This window comes from Poromitra crassiceps (assembly GCF_964638095.1).
Source record: "Poromitra crassiceps genome assembly, chromosome: 17".
NCBI classification, from domain to species: domain Eukaryota; kingdom Metazoa; phylum Chordata; class Actinopteri; order Beryciformes; family Melamphaidae; genus Poromitra; species Poromitra crassiceps.
Genome location: NC_139635.1, coordinates 6,405,475 through 6,424,673, shown reverse-complemented (window position 1 = coordinate 6,424,673; position 19,199 = coordinate 6,405,475). Strand labels below are relative to the sequence as shown.

The following is a 19,199-nucleotide window of genomic DNA, read 5'->3' as shown; positions in this document are numbered from 1 at the left end:
ATACAGTCAAACCTGTTCCTTCTCTCTATGACTTCATGTGTCTTCATGTTATTTACTGACTCAACATTATGTTATACAGTCAAACCTGTTCCTTCTCTCTATGACTTCATGTGTCTTCATGTTATTTACTGACTCAACATTATGTTATACAGTCAAACCTGTTCCTTCTCTCTGTGACTTCATGTGTCTTCATGTTATTTACTGACTCAACATTATGTTATACAGTCAAACCTGTTCCTTCTCTCTGTGACTTCATGTGTCTTCATGTTATTTACTGACTCAACATTATGTTATACAGTCAAACCTGTTCCTTCTCTCTATGACTTCATGTGTCTTCATGTTATTTACTGACTCAACATTATGTTATACAGTCAAACCTGTTTCTTCTCTCTATGACTTCATGTGTCTTCATGTTATTTACTGACTCAACATTATGTTATACAGTCAAACCTGTTCCTTCTCTCTGTGACTTCATGTGTCTTCATGTTATTTACTGACTCAACATTATGTTATACAGTCAAACCTGTTCCTTCTCTCTGTGACTTCATGTGTCTTCATGTTATTTACTGACTCAACATTATGTTATACAGTCAAACCTGTTTCTTCTCTCTATGACTTCATGTGTCTTCATGTTATTTACTGACTCAACATTATGTTATACAGTCAAACCTGTTCCTTCTCTCTGTGACTTCATGTGTCTTCATGTTATTTACTGACTCAACATTATGTTATACAGTCAAACCTGTTCCTTCTCTCTATGACTTCATGTGTCTTCATGTTATTTACTGACTCAACATTATGTTATACAGTCAAACCTGTTCCTTCTCTCTATGACTTCATGTGTCTTCATGTTATTTACTGACTCAACATTATGTTATACAGTCAAACCTGTTCCTTCTCTCTGTGACTTCATGTGTCTTCATGTTATTTACTGACTCAACATTATGTTATACAGTCAAACCTGTTCCTTCTCTCTGTGACTTCATGTGTCTTCATGTTATTTACTGACTCAACATTATGTTATACAGTCAAACCTGTTCCTTCTCTCTATGACTTCATGCATCTTGTGGATTTATGGAAATTGCTCATGCAGGCCGGGGGAGTGATGGATCTGGGCCACTCATGCAGGCAGTCAGCCAGCTTAGAGCTGATGGATGCGCAGGCGGAGACAGGGTTGTAAATCACTTTGTGTTGCCATCGCCAATGATATGAAGTGTGCACTTAATGTCTAGTCATATAACCGAGAGATACAGGCTGCGTGATGCTCCTTAATTGGGTAATGTCATTGAAAACTGCTTTGTGTGGTTCCTGGTAAGGGCCTGTGTCGACCTAGCGTCTTTTCATCAGCTCCAACGTCTTTTTTCAGTTGTTTCCAATGAGGAGCGAGCGTATGTGGGCGCACACGGACGTCTAGAGAAAGTGCGCTGCACCCAGCGTCTATTTTCACAGCGCTCCGGCGTTTTTGTGCGCCGGCTCCCAGCGGTTCCAGCTGAAAATATTTTAACTTTTCAGAAAGACGCTGGTGTCGGCTGCTCCTTTTCTGGGAGCCGATTGGCCAGACACTTAATATTTCTGGTGAGTGTTGAGCTAAATAACTGTATGTGTGTTGTTAGATAATGTTAGCTGTCAGCTATCAAGCTAGCTACTGCACTGAGCTAACGTTACTTTCAGACTGGTTCCTTGCATATTGTGCGCTGAGATCAGCGCTCCCCAGCGTACTTCCAGTGTTTAACGGTCAGAAAAAGACGCTAGATGGACACACGGCCTAATGGGACATGTCTTACAGCGTGGAAAATGTTCAAATTCTAACTGATTGAATTGAGCTGAAACAGTAGAAAGCCACCTCCGTATACAGTACCCTTGTGTTCAATTAACTCATTGAGTGCCAGCCACTTTTGGAGAACGGACGCTCCCAGTGCCAGAGTTTCAGAGCGTTTTCAGTGATTTCTCGAGGCCCACAGAATATTGTGTGATATTACTATGTAAACACCGAACACGCACAAAGAACGAGGAGACTCTCTTCTATCATCTGCAAAAAAAAGTTTATTGATCCCATTTTCCGTTCTTTAGTTATGAGCCGGAGAAAATAGCTTGATTCATCCAAAAACAGCAATTTTTTTCTAGAAGCTGAGATAATTGGCCTTTTGTGAAATTAAACATTTCAAGCACATCACTGACTCTGAAGCTTGCTGCTGGTGGGCATCGGATATTCTGACTTGCGTTTGTCAATCCTGTCCTGCTGCCTGGGTCTGTCTGGGTGTTGCGTGCTGCTCTGCGTGCCCCCCCCCCCCCCCCCCCCCCGCCCCGCCCCGCCCCGCCCCGCCCCGCCTCGCCTCAACTGCACACTCCTCCTCCTGTCTGTGGTGGCTCTCTGCTGAGTTTGCTGTGTGCGACATCCAGCTTTTTTACAGCGTTCCGCGTGTGTTTGTCACCGGCAACGATGCTTCCAGTTGAGAATAATAACAACTCCACGGTGTGGATGTGCGGATGTGCTGTCCGGCTCAATTGTGGGAGCAGATTGGCTGCTGCAGGCACAGCTGCAGTAACGTGCTTCAGCATATCGATGCATACGGATGCGATGCGATTTCCGTTTCCATAACGACTTCTTCTTTGTTTTTTCCTTGCCTTTCTGTTATGTGGAGAGCACTGTCGCCACCTAAGGGTTCTGTAAAATAGGTTATAGACCTCCAATAGCTATAATATTTGTACAGGAGAGGCAGAAGGCTTTGATCGACGCCCCACCGTCAAAAAACGCAATTGACGAACATGTCCGTCCTTGGCACTCTACGTTACTATTTGAAATGACGAACATGTCCGTCCATGGCATTCAATGAGTTAATAATGATTCAAGTCCCAATATGTCTTTTGACCTTAAAAGACAATTATGTTTTTTTTTTACAACCTGGACGTTATTTCGAGCTTTAATTATGATTTTTAAGTCAGCTGATTTTTTTATCGATCCACAACAATGCTATAATGCGCCGAGCAATGGCCTGAAACAGAAGAAATAGGGGCATGTGTAATCCTGTAAAAAGCTTATTTTCTGACACGCAGCGGCTCATATCCTTATTATATGATACGGACATAAATGTGGCTCTTTGATTCTGAGGTACTGACATCCAAACCAAAACATTTAAGTACACCAAGAAGAATGGACCCACAAACAATAACTCCTTTCTAACCTAAGTGTTTTAGGGTGGATTTTGTTTGTCTTCTAATGTGTAGTCTGAGTTACAAGCTTGTGACTTCTCATTGATAATGTGTGGTTGTGTTCATATGTACTGCATGCATAGCTTATTCAGTCAGTGGTCCAGCAATGCGTATCAGATACCACTTTACAGACATAGTTCTCAGTAGATTACTAGGATATATATCCCTTTCAGGGACCACTAGTGATTTCACTATTCACACATGTGCTACATCTGGACATCTCCGTCTTGCACCTTTTCACACATGCCATGGCAATGCCGGGATAGATACAGCGTGGTGGCCCAACGGTTAGAGAAATGGTAAATGGTAAATGGACTGCATTTATATAGCGCTTTTATCCAAAACGCTTTACAATGTGCCTACATTTACCCATTCACACAACGAAGGCGGCCAGCTGACACGCAGGGTGCTGGCACAGCCATCGGGAGCAATTTGGGGTTCAGTGTCTTGCCCAAGGACACTTCTACCTGCGGACTGGAGGAGCCGGGGATCGAACCACTGACCTTCTGATTGGTGGACGAGCCGCTCTACCTCCTGAGCCATAGCCGCCCCGGAGAGAAGTGAGCTTGTGACCAGAAGGTCGTCGGTTCAATCCCCGGGACCGGCAGGATAAATCTGGGTGGGGAAAGTGAAAAGGCAGCGCTTGCCCCTCCCTCATTACCACCACTGAGGTGCCCTTGAGCAAGGCCCTTAACCCCAACTGCTCCAGTGGAGCTGATCAGTGGCCAGCAGATCAGACTGTGGTTGTACTGGTCAGCTTCCAGGTATGAATGTGTGTGTGAATGTGAACAGGACGCTCCTGAAAACGAGAGCATTGCTCTCAGTGAGACTCCCCCTGTATAATAAAAAATGCTGCCCAAAACACCACACTTCTTGGGGACACGCTGACGTCACGCACCTGGAACTCACAGCAAGGTAAAACAATGAGCGTGGACGTGAATCGTGTTAACAAAAAAGTATATCAATGACAGGGACGTGGTCTGAGCCTCGGTTTTTAATCCGAATAAAGACCCCACGGATTTCGTAAGAGGTCTAAAGTCACGTTATCGCAGTCTTGCACACTTAGTGACCAGCAAGACAACAGTAAAACTGACAGTTTTATGTATTGCGTTTGGCGTAACACATAGGAGAGTGAACCACATTCCCTCAGCGTCACATAGCAACAACACTGTCAACAGGCTGGAAGTTGACGGCAAGAATTGGCGAAAAACTGCCCAATCTGGCAACACTGGATAGATGGGCAAGTGAAGGGTGTCAGGACTGTCTTTTAAATCACTGTCATTCAGACATCAGACAGCCATGCAGGGATATTCCCTGGAATGTTACTATGACTTATGGTGGGAAATTGCCTTGGTGGTACAGATGTCTCCCCCCCCCCGGATATCGATCCCTGTACCCATTCATACATGATGCATGGACTGTCCCATGATAAATATGTATGATCTCATGGTAGTGTAAGCCAAGGCATTTTGGATGAAATAGTCCACCAAAGAGCATGTATTACTGTAGGTAGGTCTTTTTTCTTCATAGAAAAGGCATGTTCCCCTACCTGCTCCTGTCTCTCCAGCCAGCGGTCCACCATGGGGTGCTTGGCGCTGAGTGAGGAGCGGGCGGTCTCTCTCTGAAACTCTTTCTGGTTGGCCCAGGTGCCTGCGTCCCGCGGCAGGCTGCGGTATGTGTCCACTCCTTTACCCTGCACACACACACACACAAACACACATGTCCTTTACCCTGCATGCACACACAAACAAACACACATGTCCTTTACCCTGCACGCACACACAAACAAACACACATGTCCTTTACCCTGCACGCACACACAAACAAACACACACATGTCCTTTACCCTGCACGCACACACAAACAAACACACACATGTCCTTTACCCTGCACGCACACACAAACAAACACACACATGTCCTTTACCCTGCACGCACACACAAACAAACACACATGTCCTTTACCCTGCACGCACACACAAACAAACACACATGTCCTTTACCCTGCACGCACACACAAACAAACACACACATGTCCTTTACCCTGCACGCACACACAAACAAACACACACATGTCCTTTACCCTGCACGCACACACAAACAAACACACACATGTCCTTTACCCTGCACGCACACACAAACAAACACACACATGTCCTTTACCCTGCACGCACACACAAACAAACACACACATGTCCTTTACCCTGCACGCACACACAAACACACACACATGTCCTTTACCCTGCACGCACACACAAACAAACACACACATGTCCTTTACCCTGCACGCACACACAAACACACATGTCCTTTACCCTGCACGCACACACAAACACACATGTCCTTTACCCTGCACGCACACACAAACAAACACACATGTCCTTTACCCTGCACGCACACACACACACACACACACACATGTCCTTTACCCTGCACGCACACACAAACAAACACACATGTCCTTTACCCTGCACGCACACACACACACACACACACACATGTCCTTTACCCTGCACGCACACACAAACACACACACATCTGCTTCTCTCATCGCCTTTTAATGGACCATTTGGTTTCTAAGGCATTCCTCAGTAATGCTTCATTCAGTTTTGGCTTGGCTGTCTCTTAGAAAGACTGCTGTCTGATTGACAGACTGCTGTCTGAAGTTTGATTGACAGACCGCTGTCTGAAGTTTGATTGACAGACCGCTGTCTGAAGTTTGATTGACAGACCGATGTCTGAAGTTTGATTGACAGACCGCTGTCTGAAGTTTGATTGACAGACCGCTGTCTGAAGTTTGATTGACAGACCGCTGTCTGAAGTTTGATGTTCTGGAGAGAAATGAGGAGCACCGCGTTTATGTGAAACAGATCTGCGGTTGTTGCCTCTGAATAGAAAGCCCTTTAGAAGGTTTTCCATCTTTAATCGTCTCCACTCCAAACTTGAAGATCATTTTCCAGAAGCAGATATCCACCGTGTGCAGAGAGAGAAAAGTACAGCATGCATACTCTGACAAAATGCTACTTGACAAAAAAGCGAAGCACATTATAGATTGTCACGTTCTGACCTTTGGTTAAAAAAAGAAAAAAGTTTTGCCTGGTTAGAATCACCCTGATCATGTGACCTCACATCCTGTTTCGCTCTACATATCAGTCTGGACTCCGAGCCGCCCACAGTGATTTCAGTGGGCGGGACTACTTGCCTTGACAGACAACTCCTTATCATCAGTGTAACCAAATCCAATCCAAATTAGGGATGTTAATGATTAATCGACAATTGATTAATCGATCATTACGAATTTGACCGATCAAACTATATGTTAACCGGTTAATCGACAATGTAGGCTATGTGCTATTTTATCGTTTTTCTTTTCTTTTCTGAAATGATTTAACAGCACAAGGGCAAAATGTAACTGCTCATACAGAGGAAGAAGAAAGCCAAGCTAGCAAACAGAAAGTCCAGGGTGGAGAATTACACCCAAAAACACAACAGTCATCATTGTTAACATTATAATGTAATGTTCGAAATATCTCACGTCCACAAGCACAATGACAGCTAATGCAGGACGTTTAGTTGGTTGATCAACTTGTTCGGTCGGCCTAAAGACAGGTGTGTAAAACCCTGCATTTTGTAGTTTTTATTTTGTATGTCAACAGCAGTTTTTAATATAATGATTAATCGATTAATTGATCGTTAACCTGACCAATTAATCGATTAAGGAAATTGATAACAAAATTGCATCCCTAATCCAAATCCAGGCATAAACAAGACAAAAACGTATTTTTTTTGCAAGAAACACCTCCGGCGCATACTCTTGTTCATAGGCCCACCCACTGGGAAACAGGCCCACCCAATCATGACCCATATTTTTGTTTTTGCCCCAAACACACGTGGGTTCAAAACTGCTCATTTAATGTGTAGCCTACCCAAAGCTTTGAGTGAAAGCTGCTCATCCAATGAGCTGTTTGACTCCACCTCTGTGAGATCCTAGGCCCACCCAGCTGCAGCGTCACGCACGTGTGAACCAATCAATGAGTCTGTTTTGCCTTGTTAGCTCTGGTTCAAAATTCCATGCGCGATAGATCTCTGTTAATTGAGCAGCAGCTCGCAGCAGTTTCACTTCCCGTTTAGTGATTTTGCCTTGAAAATAAAAGCTCAAGGAAGTTTGTTATTTGCAACAAAAAAAAGTAATCTATCTATGAGACCTAACATGGACATAGGAACACTAAGAGGAATCTCAAGTTTCACCTTTTCCAAGGGTATGACAATTTGTGTGGCATCAGTTCAATTTGTGCATTTTATCGAGGTTGAATGAGCGCTTTTATTTTGAAGATTTCGCACAGGAAGTCCAAATGATTCTGCTGCTCACTTCCACCCCGTCGGTAGCTGGTACGGATCAAGACAGTATTGTTAACTAACTATGGCGAAACACAGCAGTTTGGTTACATTTGTCACAAAAGACCCACAGGATCATCAGTCTCACCATCAGAAATGACATCTCAATCAAGTAATGAATGCTAGCATGCTGATGGCTATAGTTCAGCCCTCTCTCCCTTGTTGTGGAGCTGGGTCTGTCCTACCTTCCTCTCCAGCTGTTAGTGTCCTACCTTCTTCTCCAGGCTGTAGGGTTAGGGTCATGTTGTGGTGGAGCTAAGTGTGTGTCCTACCTTCCTCTCCATCTGTTAGTGTGTCCTACCTTCCTCTCCATCTGTTAGTGTGTCCTACCTTCTTATCCATCTGTTAGTGTGTCCTACCTTCCTCTCCATCTGTTAGTGTGTCCTACCTTCTTCTCCATCTGTTAGTGTGTCCTACCTTCTTCTCCATCTGTTAGTGTGTCCTACCTTCTTCTCCATCTGTTAGTGTGTCCTACCTTCTTCTCCATCTGTTAGTGTGTCCTACCTTCCTCTCCATCTGTTAGTGTGTCATACCTTCTTCTCCATCTGTTAGTGTGTCCTACCTTCCTCTCCATCTGTTAGTGTGTCCTACCTTCATCTCCATCTGTTAGTGTGTCCTACCTTCTTCTCCATCTGTTAGTGTGTCCTACCTTCCTCTCCATCTGTTAGTGTGTCCTACCTTCTTCTCCATCTGTTAGTGTGTCCTACCTTCTTCTCCATCTGTTAGTGTGTCCTACCTTCCTCTCCATCTGTTAGTGTGTCATACCTTCTTCTCCATCTGTTAGTGTGTCATACCTTCTTCTCCATCTGTTAGTGTGTCCTACCTTCTTCTCCATCTGTTAGTGTGTCCTACCTTCCTCTCCATCTGTTAGTGTGTCCTACCTTCTTCTCCATCTGTTAGTGTGTCCTACCTTCCTCTCCATCTGTTAGTGTGTCCTACCTTCTTCTCCATCTGTTAGTGTGTCCTACCTTCTTCTCCATCTGTTAGTGTGTCCTACCTTCTTCTCCATCTGTTAGTGTGTCCTACCTTCTTCTCCATCTGTTAGTGTGTCCTACCTTCCTCTCCATCTGTTAGTGTCCTACCTTCCTCTCCATCTGTTAGTGTGTCCTACCTTCCTCTCCATCTGTTAGTGTGTCCTACCTTCTTCTCCATCTGTTAGTGTGTTCTACCTTCTTCTCCATCTGTTAGTGTCTCCTACCTTCTTCTCCATCTGTTAGTGTGTCCTACCTTCTTCTCCATCTGTTAGTGTGTCCTACCTTCTTCTCCATCTGTTAGTGTGTCCTACCTTCTTATCCATCTGTTAGTGTGTCCTACCTTCCTCTCCATCTGTTAGTGTGTCCTACCTTCTTCTCCATCTGTTAGTGTGTCCTACCTTCTTCTCCATCTGTTAGTGTGTCCTACCTTCTTCTCCATCTGTTAGTGTGTCCTACCTTCTTCTCCATCTGTTAGTGTGTCCTACCTTCCTCTCCATCTGTTAGTGTGTCATACCTTCTTCTCCATCTGTTAGTGTGTCCTACCTTCCTCTCCATCTGTTAGTGTGTCCTACCTTCATCTCCATCTGTTAGTGTGTCCTACCTTCTTCTCCATCTGTTAGTGTGTCCTACCTTCCTCTCCATCTGTTAGTGTGTCCTACCTTCTTCTCCATCTGTTAGTGTGTCCTACCTTCTTCTCCATCTGTTAGTGTGTCCTACCTTCCTCTCCATCTGTTAGTGTCTCCTACCTTCTTCTCCATCTGTTAGTGTGTCCTACCTTCTTCTCCATCTGTTAGTGTGTCCTACCTTCTTCTCCATCTGTTAGTGTGTTCTACCTTCTTCTCCATCTGTTAGTGTGTCCTACCTTCCTCTCCATCTGTTAGTGTGTCCTACCTTCCTCTCCATCTGTTAGTGTGTCCTACCTTCTTCTCCATCTGTTAGTGTGTTCTACCTTCTTCTCCATCTGTTAGTGTCTCCTACCTTCCTCTCCATCTGTTAGTGTCTCCTACCTTCTTCTCTATCTGTTAGTGTGTCCTACCTTCCTCTCCATCTGTTAGTGTGTCCTACCTTCTTCTCCATCTGTTAGTGTGTTCTACCTTCTTCTCCATCTGTTAGTGTGTCCTACCTTCCTCTCCATCTGTTAGTGTGTTCTACCTTCTTCTCCATCTGTTAGTGTGTCCTACCTTCCTCTCCATCTGTTACTGTGTCCTACCTTCTTCTCCATCTGTTAGTGTCTCCTACCTTCTTCTCTATCTGTTAGTGTGTCCTACCTTCCTCTCCATCTGTTAGTGTGTTCTACCTTCTTCTCCATCTGTTAGTGTGTCCTACCTTCTTCTCCATCTGTTAGTGTGTCCTACCTTCTTCTCCATCTGTTAGTGTGTCCTACCTTCTTCTCCATCTGTTAGTGTGTCCTACCTTCCTCTCCATCTGTTAGTGTGTTCTACCTTCTTCTCCATCTGTTAGTGTGTCCTACCTTCCTCTCCATCTGTTAGTGTGTTCTACCTTCTTCTCCATCTGTTAGTGTGTCATACCTTCTTCTCCATCTGTTAGTGTGTCCTACCTTCCTCTCCATCTGTTACTGTGTCCTACCTTCTTCTCCATCTGTTAGTGTGTCCTACCTTCCTCTCCATCTGTTAGTGTCCTACCTTCCTCTCCATCTGTTAGTGTGTCCTACCTTCCTCTCCATCTGTTAGTGTGTCCTACCTTCCTCTCCATCTGTTAGTGTGTCCTACCTTCTTCTCCATCTGTTAGTGTGTCCTACCTTCTTCTCCATCTGTTAGTGTGTCCTACCTTCCTCTCCATCTGTTAGTGTGTCCTACCTCCTCTCCATCTGTTAGTGTGTCCTACCTTCCTCTCCATCTGTTAGTGTGTCCTACCTTCCTCTCCATCTGTTAGTGTGTCCTACCTTCCTCTCCATCTGTTAGTGTGTCCTACCTTCTTCTCCATCTGTTAGTGTGTCCTACCTTCCTCTCCATCTGTTAGTGTGTCCTACCTTCATCTCCATCTGTTAGTGTGTCCTACCTTCCTCTCCATCTGTTAGTGTGTCCTACCTTCCTCTCCAGCTGTTAGTGTGTCCTACCTTCCTCTCCATCTGTTAATGTGTCCTACCTTCCTCTCCAGGCTGTAGGGTTAGGGTTAGGGTCATGTTGTGGTGGAGCAGGGTGTGCCTCCTACCTTCCTCTCCAGGCTGTTGGTGGGGGTGGAGCTGCGGGCCTTGAGGAAGCCTGCGGTGGTGGACCAGCGGGTCGGGTTCTTCCTGGACGGCTGCTCCTCGGGGGCCCGGGCCTCGGCGGCACCGCTCAGCAGGCCGTTAACGCTCAGCAGGGCCGGGTCACTGCTGCGCCGCACGTGCAGGGGCATGTCTGACAGAGAGGAGACAACAAGGAGCCGTGAAGAAGGATTCTCAGGGTTCATACAGCTCCTTGAAACTAGATATAAATAACTGGCTCATTGAAAGTTCTTTTGAGATTTTTTTTAAACTTAAACGGATAGGCCAACTTTTTGAGAGATTCGCCTATTTGCCATATTGCCCATACATACACAAGATAAACAATGCCTTTACCGTCACTCTCCGTGCAGGACACTGTGAGGTACAGCCATCCATTTAGTTAGATTCACAAATACCGGAGTTACCGGTACAACTGCCTACTCACGTTCAAGTCACCAAAAACGCACATTTCAACAGCGCCAAAAAGCTCTATGTACATGTTGTGACTCGTGTACTCACCACGCGATGAAATATGAATCCAAACTTACTCAAAAGGCCATTTTCAAAGTAAATCCACACACAGAGATCTAACAAAGATTAACCAAACTAAGCCATCAAGTAACTGAAATGAACCGCGTTTCTCAGTTTGACACAGCTCAGGGATGGCAACTTTAGAGAAATACTTTTGACCTGGTGGATGATATTGACGGTCGAGTGTCAGAAGCACGGATTTAAAAGACTCCTTTTCCACTGTTTTGAAGGACACCATATCTTTAGTCAGGTGAGTGGTGACTGCTTCACTGCACTCATGCACTGTCCCATTTATATTTCATCTTCAACCCCAACCAACAGACTGCCCCCTCACCCCCCCGTGACGTTTGATCTCCTTCGTTCATGTTGCTGCTTCGCTTCATCAGTGCACAGCTCTCAGTGGCTCTCGTTAGTCCATTTATAAACAAACTATAACTAATAAACATTTTTTTTTTTTTTTTTCATATTTCTGTTTATTGAAGTTTTCAGGGCATAGATGATACAGCACATCAGTATTTCAATTTCACTGCCTGTTATAGGACTGGAAAGACAAGATAAAAAAAAAAAAGTGAAGATATGTGTATACGGTCGTAGGAAAACAGGTTCACTGGAAAAGAAGAGGAAAAACAAATACCTATACCATACCCTCCCTAACAGCAACAGTACAAAAGTAATCTTCTCACCCTGAGATACTTCCTTTTCCTTATTAACAAAAACAAAAACAAAACAAAAGTAAAACAATAATTGACATAGTCCGATCAGCCATCAGAAACACAGTGCACAAGTACATGATCAAATATCCATCATCTACACAGCCCACCCACACAAGAGAAAAGAAGAGAAGACAGCACAACAGACAGACATCATCAGGCCCAACACATCACAGAGAAACAGAAATCAGTCCTTTGGGATCTCAGGAAACTGCAAACCCTCCACCACCCTAAAAAATAATCCCCATGTTTTCAAAAATCTAGTTGACGAGCCTCTCATCGTACAGCGAATTCTTTCCAATTTAATAAAATAAAGAATATCTCTGATCCATAAGGAATGAGAAGGTGGGCTAACGGATTTCCATTTTAATAGAATCAGGCGCCTTGCTAAAAGCATCGTATAGGCCACAAAGCCTGCTTGGTATTTTGATAATGATACTGTGGGGGGAGGATAACTAATAAACATTAGATTAATCCCGTTGTCATGTTGCTTATTACTAATGCAATACAAGTTGCATTCTTCAGCCCGCAATACTGTATCGATATTTCAGAAAGATATCGTAATATATCGCCATATCGATTTTTTGCACAACCGTCTGTTCAGTGACACAATAAGAATACTTTTTATTTCAGAGCGTTCAGTAACACACTCAACATTCAGTAGTTTTGACTCAATTTGTGCATTAAGTTATCAATATAAAATGATATAAATATTATTAAACTACCTGGGTGGTGCACAGCGAATTGCATTTGCAGCTCTATTTAAAAAAAAATATATATTTTAAAGTATTGCCATATATTGCAATATGTATTGTATCGCAATGTATCGTGATACAATCGTATCGTGACCCATGTATCGTGATAGGTATCGTATCGTGAGGTCCTTGGCAATACCCAGCCCTAATGAAATAATCAGATTTGTGGTGTTGAGCTGTGTGCACCTGTGTTACTTCCTGCCTTTGAGACACAAAATGGCTGCTGTGAAAAAGGCGAATCCTGCAGCTTGTATTGTGTCAGTGTCTGGTCTGTGTGATGCAGCTTGTATTGTGTCAGTGTCTAGTCTGTGTGATGCAGCTTGTATTGTGTCAGTGTCTGGTCTGTAGCCTGTGTGATGCAGCTTGTATTGTGTCAGTGTCTGGTCTGTAGCCTGTATGATGCAGCTTGTATTGTGTCAGTGTCTGGTCTGCAGCCTGTGTGATGATGCAGCTTGTATTGTGTCAGTGTCTGGTCTGTAGCCTGTGTGATGATGCAGCTTGTATTGTGTCAGTGTCTGGTCTGCAGCCTGTGTGATGCAGCTTGTATTGTGTCAGTGTCTGGTCTGTAGCCTGTGTGATGATGCAGCTTGTATTGTGTCAGTGTCTGGTCTGTAGCCTGTGTGATGATGCAGCTTGTATTGTGTCAGTGTCTGGTCTGCAGCCTGTGTGATGCAGCTTGTATTGTGTCAGTGTCTGGTCTGCAGCCTGTGTGATGATGCAGCTTGTATTGTGTCAGTGTCTGGTCTGTAGCCTGTGTGATGATGCAGCTTGTATTGTGTCAGTGTCTGGTCTGTAGCCTGTATGATGCAGCTTGTATTGTGTCAGTGTCTGGTCTGTAGCCTGTATGATGCAGCTTGTATTGTGTCAGTGTCTGGTCTGTAGCCTGTGTGATGATGCAGCTTGTATTGTGTCAGTGTCTGGTCTGCAGCCTGTGTGATGCAGCTTGTATTGTGTCAGTGTCTGGTCTGTAGCCTGTATGATGCAGCTTGTATTGTGTCAGTGTCTGGTCTGTAGCCTGTATGATGCAGCTTGTATTGTGTCAGTGTCTGGTCTGTAGCCTGTGTGATGATGCAGCTTGTATTGTGTCAGTGTCTGGTCTGCAGCCTGTGTGATGCAGCTTGTATTGTGTCAGTGTCTGGTCTGCAGCCTGTGTGATGATGCAGCTTGTATTGTGTCAGTGTCTGGTCTGTAGCCTGTGTGATGATGCAGCTTGTATTGTGTCAGTGTCTGGTCTGTAGCCTGTATGATGCAGCTTGTATTGTGTCAGTGTCTGGTCTGTAGCCTGTGTGATGATGCAGCTTGTATTGTGTCAGTGTCTGGTCTGTAGCCTGTATGATGCAGCTTGTATTGTGTCAGTGTCTGGTCTGTAGCCTGTATGATGCAGCTTGTATTGTGTCAGTGTCTGGTCTGTAGCCTGTGTGATGATGCAGCTTGTATTGTGTCAGTGTCTGGTCTGTAGCCTGTGTGATGCAGCTTGTATTGTGTCAGTGTCTGGTCTGTAGCCTGTGTGATGATGCAGCTTGTATTGTGTCAGTGTCTGGTCTGTAGCCTGTATGATGCAGCTTGTATTGTGTCAGTGTCTGGTCTGTAGCCTGTATGATGCAGCTTGTATTGTGTCAGTGTCTGGTCTGCAGCCTGTGTGATGCAGCTTGTATTGTGTCAGTGTCTGGTCTGTAGCCTGTGTGATGATGCAGCTTGTATTGTGTCAGTGTCTGGTCTGCAGCCTGTGTGATGCAGCTTGTATTGTGTCAGTGTCTGGTCTGTAGCCTGTGTGATGATGCAGCTTGTATTGTGTCAGTGTCTGGTCTGTAGCCTGTATGATGCAGCTTGTATTGTGTCAGTGTCTGGTCTGTAGCCTGTATGATGCAGCTTGTATTGTGTCAGTGTCTGGTCTGTAGGCTGTGTGATGCAGCTTGTATTGTGTCAGTGTCTGGTCTGTAGCCTGTATGATGCAGCTTGTATTGTGTCAGTGTCTGGTCTGTAGCCTGTATGATGCAGCTTGTATTGTGTCAGTGTCTGGTCTGCAGCCTGTGTGATGCAGCTTGTATTGTGTCAGTGTCTGGTCTGTAGGCTGTATGATGCAGCTTGTATTGTGTCAGTGTCTGGTCTGTAGCCTGTATGATGCAGCTTGTATTGTGTCAGTGTCTGGTCTGCAGCCTGTGTGATGCAGCTTGTATTGTGTCAGTGTCTGGTCTGTAGCCTGTATGATGCAGCTTGTATTGTGTCAGTGTCTGGTCTGCAGCCTGTGTGATGCAGCTTGTATTGTGTCAGTGTCTGGTCTGTAGGCTGTATGATGCAGCTTGTATTGTGTCAGTGTCTGGTCTGTAGCCTGTATGATGCAGCTTGTATTGTGTCAGTGTCTGGTCTGCAGCCTGTGTGATGCAGCTTGTATTGTGTCAGTGTCTGGTCTGTAGCCTGTATGATGCAGCTTGTATTGTGTCAGTGTCTGGTTTGTAATGATGCAGCTTGTATTGAGTCAGTGTCTGGTCTGCAGCCTGTGTGGGAACAACAATAGGGAGAGCCTGTTGAGAAACACGCTTCCATTAAAACTCTCCACTCTGTCAAGTGGTCATGTGTGGGAGAGGGTCCAACAAAACAACAAGGTGACACCGGCGAGGGCAGCACGCACAACGCCGCGCACACACACGGACACACACACGCACACACGCACACACACACACACATACACACACGCACAGACACAACACCGCACGCACACACACGCACACACAGACATACAACACAACAATGTTATGACATGGGAAATCTGCCGTTGTCAGACCTCTCCAAAACGTCCCACGGGCAGATTTGATTGGCTGACAGGAGTGCAGATATGATTGGCTGACAGGAGTGCAGATATGATTGGCTGACAGGAGTGCAGATATGATTGGCTGACAGGAGTGCAGATTTGATTGGCTGACAGGAGTGCAGCAGACCACACAAGACAGATGCAGTCTGAGCGTCACAACATGGTGTGAATATGTTTAAAAAGCTGCAGCCTCTTCTGCCTGTGATGCTGCCAAGTGTCCTGTTCCCATGTCCTGTTATTCACCCCCGCATCATGTTTATGACGGGGGATTTGGATTGGCTCATACAGGAAATACTGTGCAGTACCCCCCGTAACCCCCACACCACCCCCCAGCCACAAACAAACAAACACACACACACACACACACACACACACACACACACACACACACACACACACACCCCGAGGAGATGAGGTGTGTGTGTACAGTAGGGGTGGCAATCACAATACGGTATCATTACGATACTTAACTTTATAATCTCGGAGATTTCAGTTTTGTTCTCTTTGGCGACACCTATGGCGATCAGCGGTAATTGCAGGTGAAATCCAAACAGTGTTGCATAATGTGCCGTGTGTTCGGCCATAGGAACCACCAGTAAAGCTAGCAGAGACCGGAGAAAAGTAGCTTGTTATCCTGCTTCACACAAGAGTTGTCGGGAACGTATGGAAACGTTAGTTATTTTACTTAGTAACGGTAACTGAAGAGCGAGTATTGCGTTAGCTCCGCCTCCGCCTGCCCTCTGTGTCACCACAGACACCAAGTTGATAAATGTTGCAATACTGAACATGAAAAGGCTTCCATCAATGAGCCATAGGCTCAAATAAATCACCATTGTGTTAAGTCACTATCAGATAGATAGTGACTTAAGAGACATTTTAGACTGGTCTATTCAGAGGTTCTCAAAGGTTTTTCAGCCAAGGACCCCTTACAAGATGGAAAATATACCGGGGCAGCCCTCATTCTGATTTGTGATTTTGGACTAAGCTTAAAGTCCCTGGAAACCAGAAATATTTCTTTATTATTTAGCATTTTGAGTTCATCACATCACAGGATCCTATGTTAATAAGCCACCAGCCAAATTTGAACGATGATGAACGTCGCAAAGTATATAACTTTAGGTTTGACAGTCTGGCAAAACTCATGAGAAAATCATTATTTTTTAGAGTGTATTTCTCCCGCGGACTGTGTGGGCGTGTCCCGTCTGCAGCAGGTTTTCCGAGAGAGAGAGAGCGCGAGACAGAGGGGGAAGGGAAACGGAGAAAGAGATCGAGTTACACAGCACTCGCGAGTGTGTGTGTGTGTGTGTGTGTGTGTGTGTGTGTGTGTGTGTGTGTGTGAGCCACCAGCCTGTGTGTCTCTCGCTCTCTCTCTCTCACTAGTCCAGAGAGAGAGAGAGAGAGAGAGAGAGAGAGAGAGAGAGAGAGAGAGAGAGAGAGAAGCATAGCGCTTGGCAGACGGCACACAGAGTGGGAGGGAGACGGACAGCGAGGGAGCGCTGTCACTGGGGGCAAAGAACGGACAAAAGGAGGGTGGGTGCGGATTGCGCGCGTGTACAAAGGTTATATAGAGCTTATGACGTCATAAGCTCCTGCGTTTTAGCACCTCGCGCACTGCTGTCTTCAATGAGGAAGTACTTTGTAGAATCTTGTAGAAAAGTGGCGATTTTAAGGCTTTGGGTTGAAAGTAATGTATAATAATTTCGGAGGCACAAAATTACTAACATAAGACCCTAAATAACATAGTTAGAACGTTTTTGTGGATTTTGGTTTCCAGGGACTTTAATTGTTTCCACGGTAACGTGCTTGACTTTTAAATTGATAGGTTTGTTAGATTAGAATGTAATCCATGAACCATTTTAGATTTAAAGCATCACATATTTCCGTTGAACTATGAAGCTTTTGCACACACACACACAAAAAATTTTATTTTTATTTTCCTGAAAACTTTTCGCGGACCCCCTGGCAAAGTGCCACAGACATTTGAGAACCACTGGTCTATGTATTTATGTTGTGTGTATTTTTTGATATATGTGCACGCAAACTAGTGGATGTGTGTTTATACACGTGAATATCTGAGTCAAGCTGTGTCGGGTGCCAAGTGTGTGTGTGTGTGTGTGTGTGTGTGTGTGTGTGTGTGTGTGTGTGTGTGTGTGCGTGCGTGCGTGGGTGCGTGCGTGCGTGTGTGTGTGTGTGTGTGTGTGTGTGTGTGGGCGGGGGTCATGCAGGTCGTGGGAGTCGTGTTGCTCTGAGCTGTGTGGGAGGCCACACCCATGGGAGATGGAGTCGAGGAGGGGACAGAGAACAGCACACAATACTACAACTCCCACAAGGCACCCTGGCACAGGACCATTCCTCTTCAACTGAACTACAGCGACAGCTGTTCTACTTCAGGCATTTCTCCTGCATCTATCATCATGAGCACTGGGATGAGTCTGTCTCACGCAGTACAAAGACATTTGTTTACTGGACACTAAACTCTAAGCAGACCAGCACTGTAAGCTTTGGCTCAAACAAACTACACAACTAGATGTTCCTACAGTCTTCAGCTGCTCTTGGGGATTGGGAATGGAGCCAAAGTGCAGCAGTGGTTCAATAGATACGCAGCAAAAAGTAGGACATCTGTAAAAAACACACACATACACACACACACACACACACACATACACACACACACACACACACACACACACACACACACACACACCAAAACATACTGAGATGAAGAACTAAAGTTGGAGAAGATATAAAGGGAATAATTATTTAATTTTCAATTCAAATGGGTTGCCACTTTTTATTTAAAAATTAAAATGTTCCTTTGAATGTGGGCTAGGGCTGTACAATGCTTCATTTAATGCTCTGTTGTGACACATTTTACCTTTTTAAATAACTGCAGGCTCCTGCGATATGGATATTGCACTTGGCCATATTGCGATTACCTTCAGGTCGGCTAATGACTTTCTGCCCCTGAAAAATAAAAAAAGCGCAGTGTTTTGGAAAGTAACTTTTCAATTGGCCGTCGACAAGGCTCCCACATTGGAAAAAGTAGCATTGTAGCACGTCCTCGTCCGCAGAGGTTTGGAGCTGAATAAAGCAGAGGAACGAACATCAATTGAATTGTTTTTGAACAGAACTAGCTCTCTAATAAGCTTCATCACTTTGCTTTGGAATTGGTGAGAAAATTGGCAAAGAACAGCGCAGCCCCGCGCTCCTCGTCACCGACAGCAGAACTTTGATTGAAAACTCTCCTCATTAAATCCCTTTCTGCCATGTCAGAATCTGCTCTTAAAACTCGTTAACATTCAGCTGACGAGACGCAGTGTCGTCAATTAAACAGTCTTGATTAGACAGATGCTTAAACTGAAGTAACTGGCAGGTGTGATTATACCAGAGACGTGCACTTCTTACTGCTAATTCACATTCACATCTGATCCACAAATCCAATTAGGACTGCTATGACCTCTCTACCCTGTCTGTGTGTGTGTGTGTGTGTGTGTGTGTGTGTGTGTGTGTGTGTGTGTGTGTGTGTGTGTGTGTGTCTGTGTTTGAGACAGAGAGAGAGATGTTGGCGGCTGCCATGTCAATCACTCAATCAATGGCGGCCCACAGGTCA

General features: G+C 44.9%; 1 protein-coding gene across 1 annotated transcript in view; it reads right to left on the bottom strand.

The window, feature by feature from the left end:
- The window catches only part of LOC310791891 (partitioning defective 3 homolog), a gene marked incomplete at its 3' end in the record, with an annotated part of 552,527 nt that overhangs the window by 335,925 nt on the left and 197,403 nt on the right, over positions 1–19,199 (bottom strand). The window contains 2 exon segments of the mRNA XM_083653569.1: positions 4,760–4,903; positions 10,751–10,938. Coding sequence (XP_083509695.1) covers positions 4,760–4,903; positions 10,751–10,938 — 332 coding nt within the window.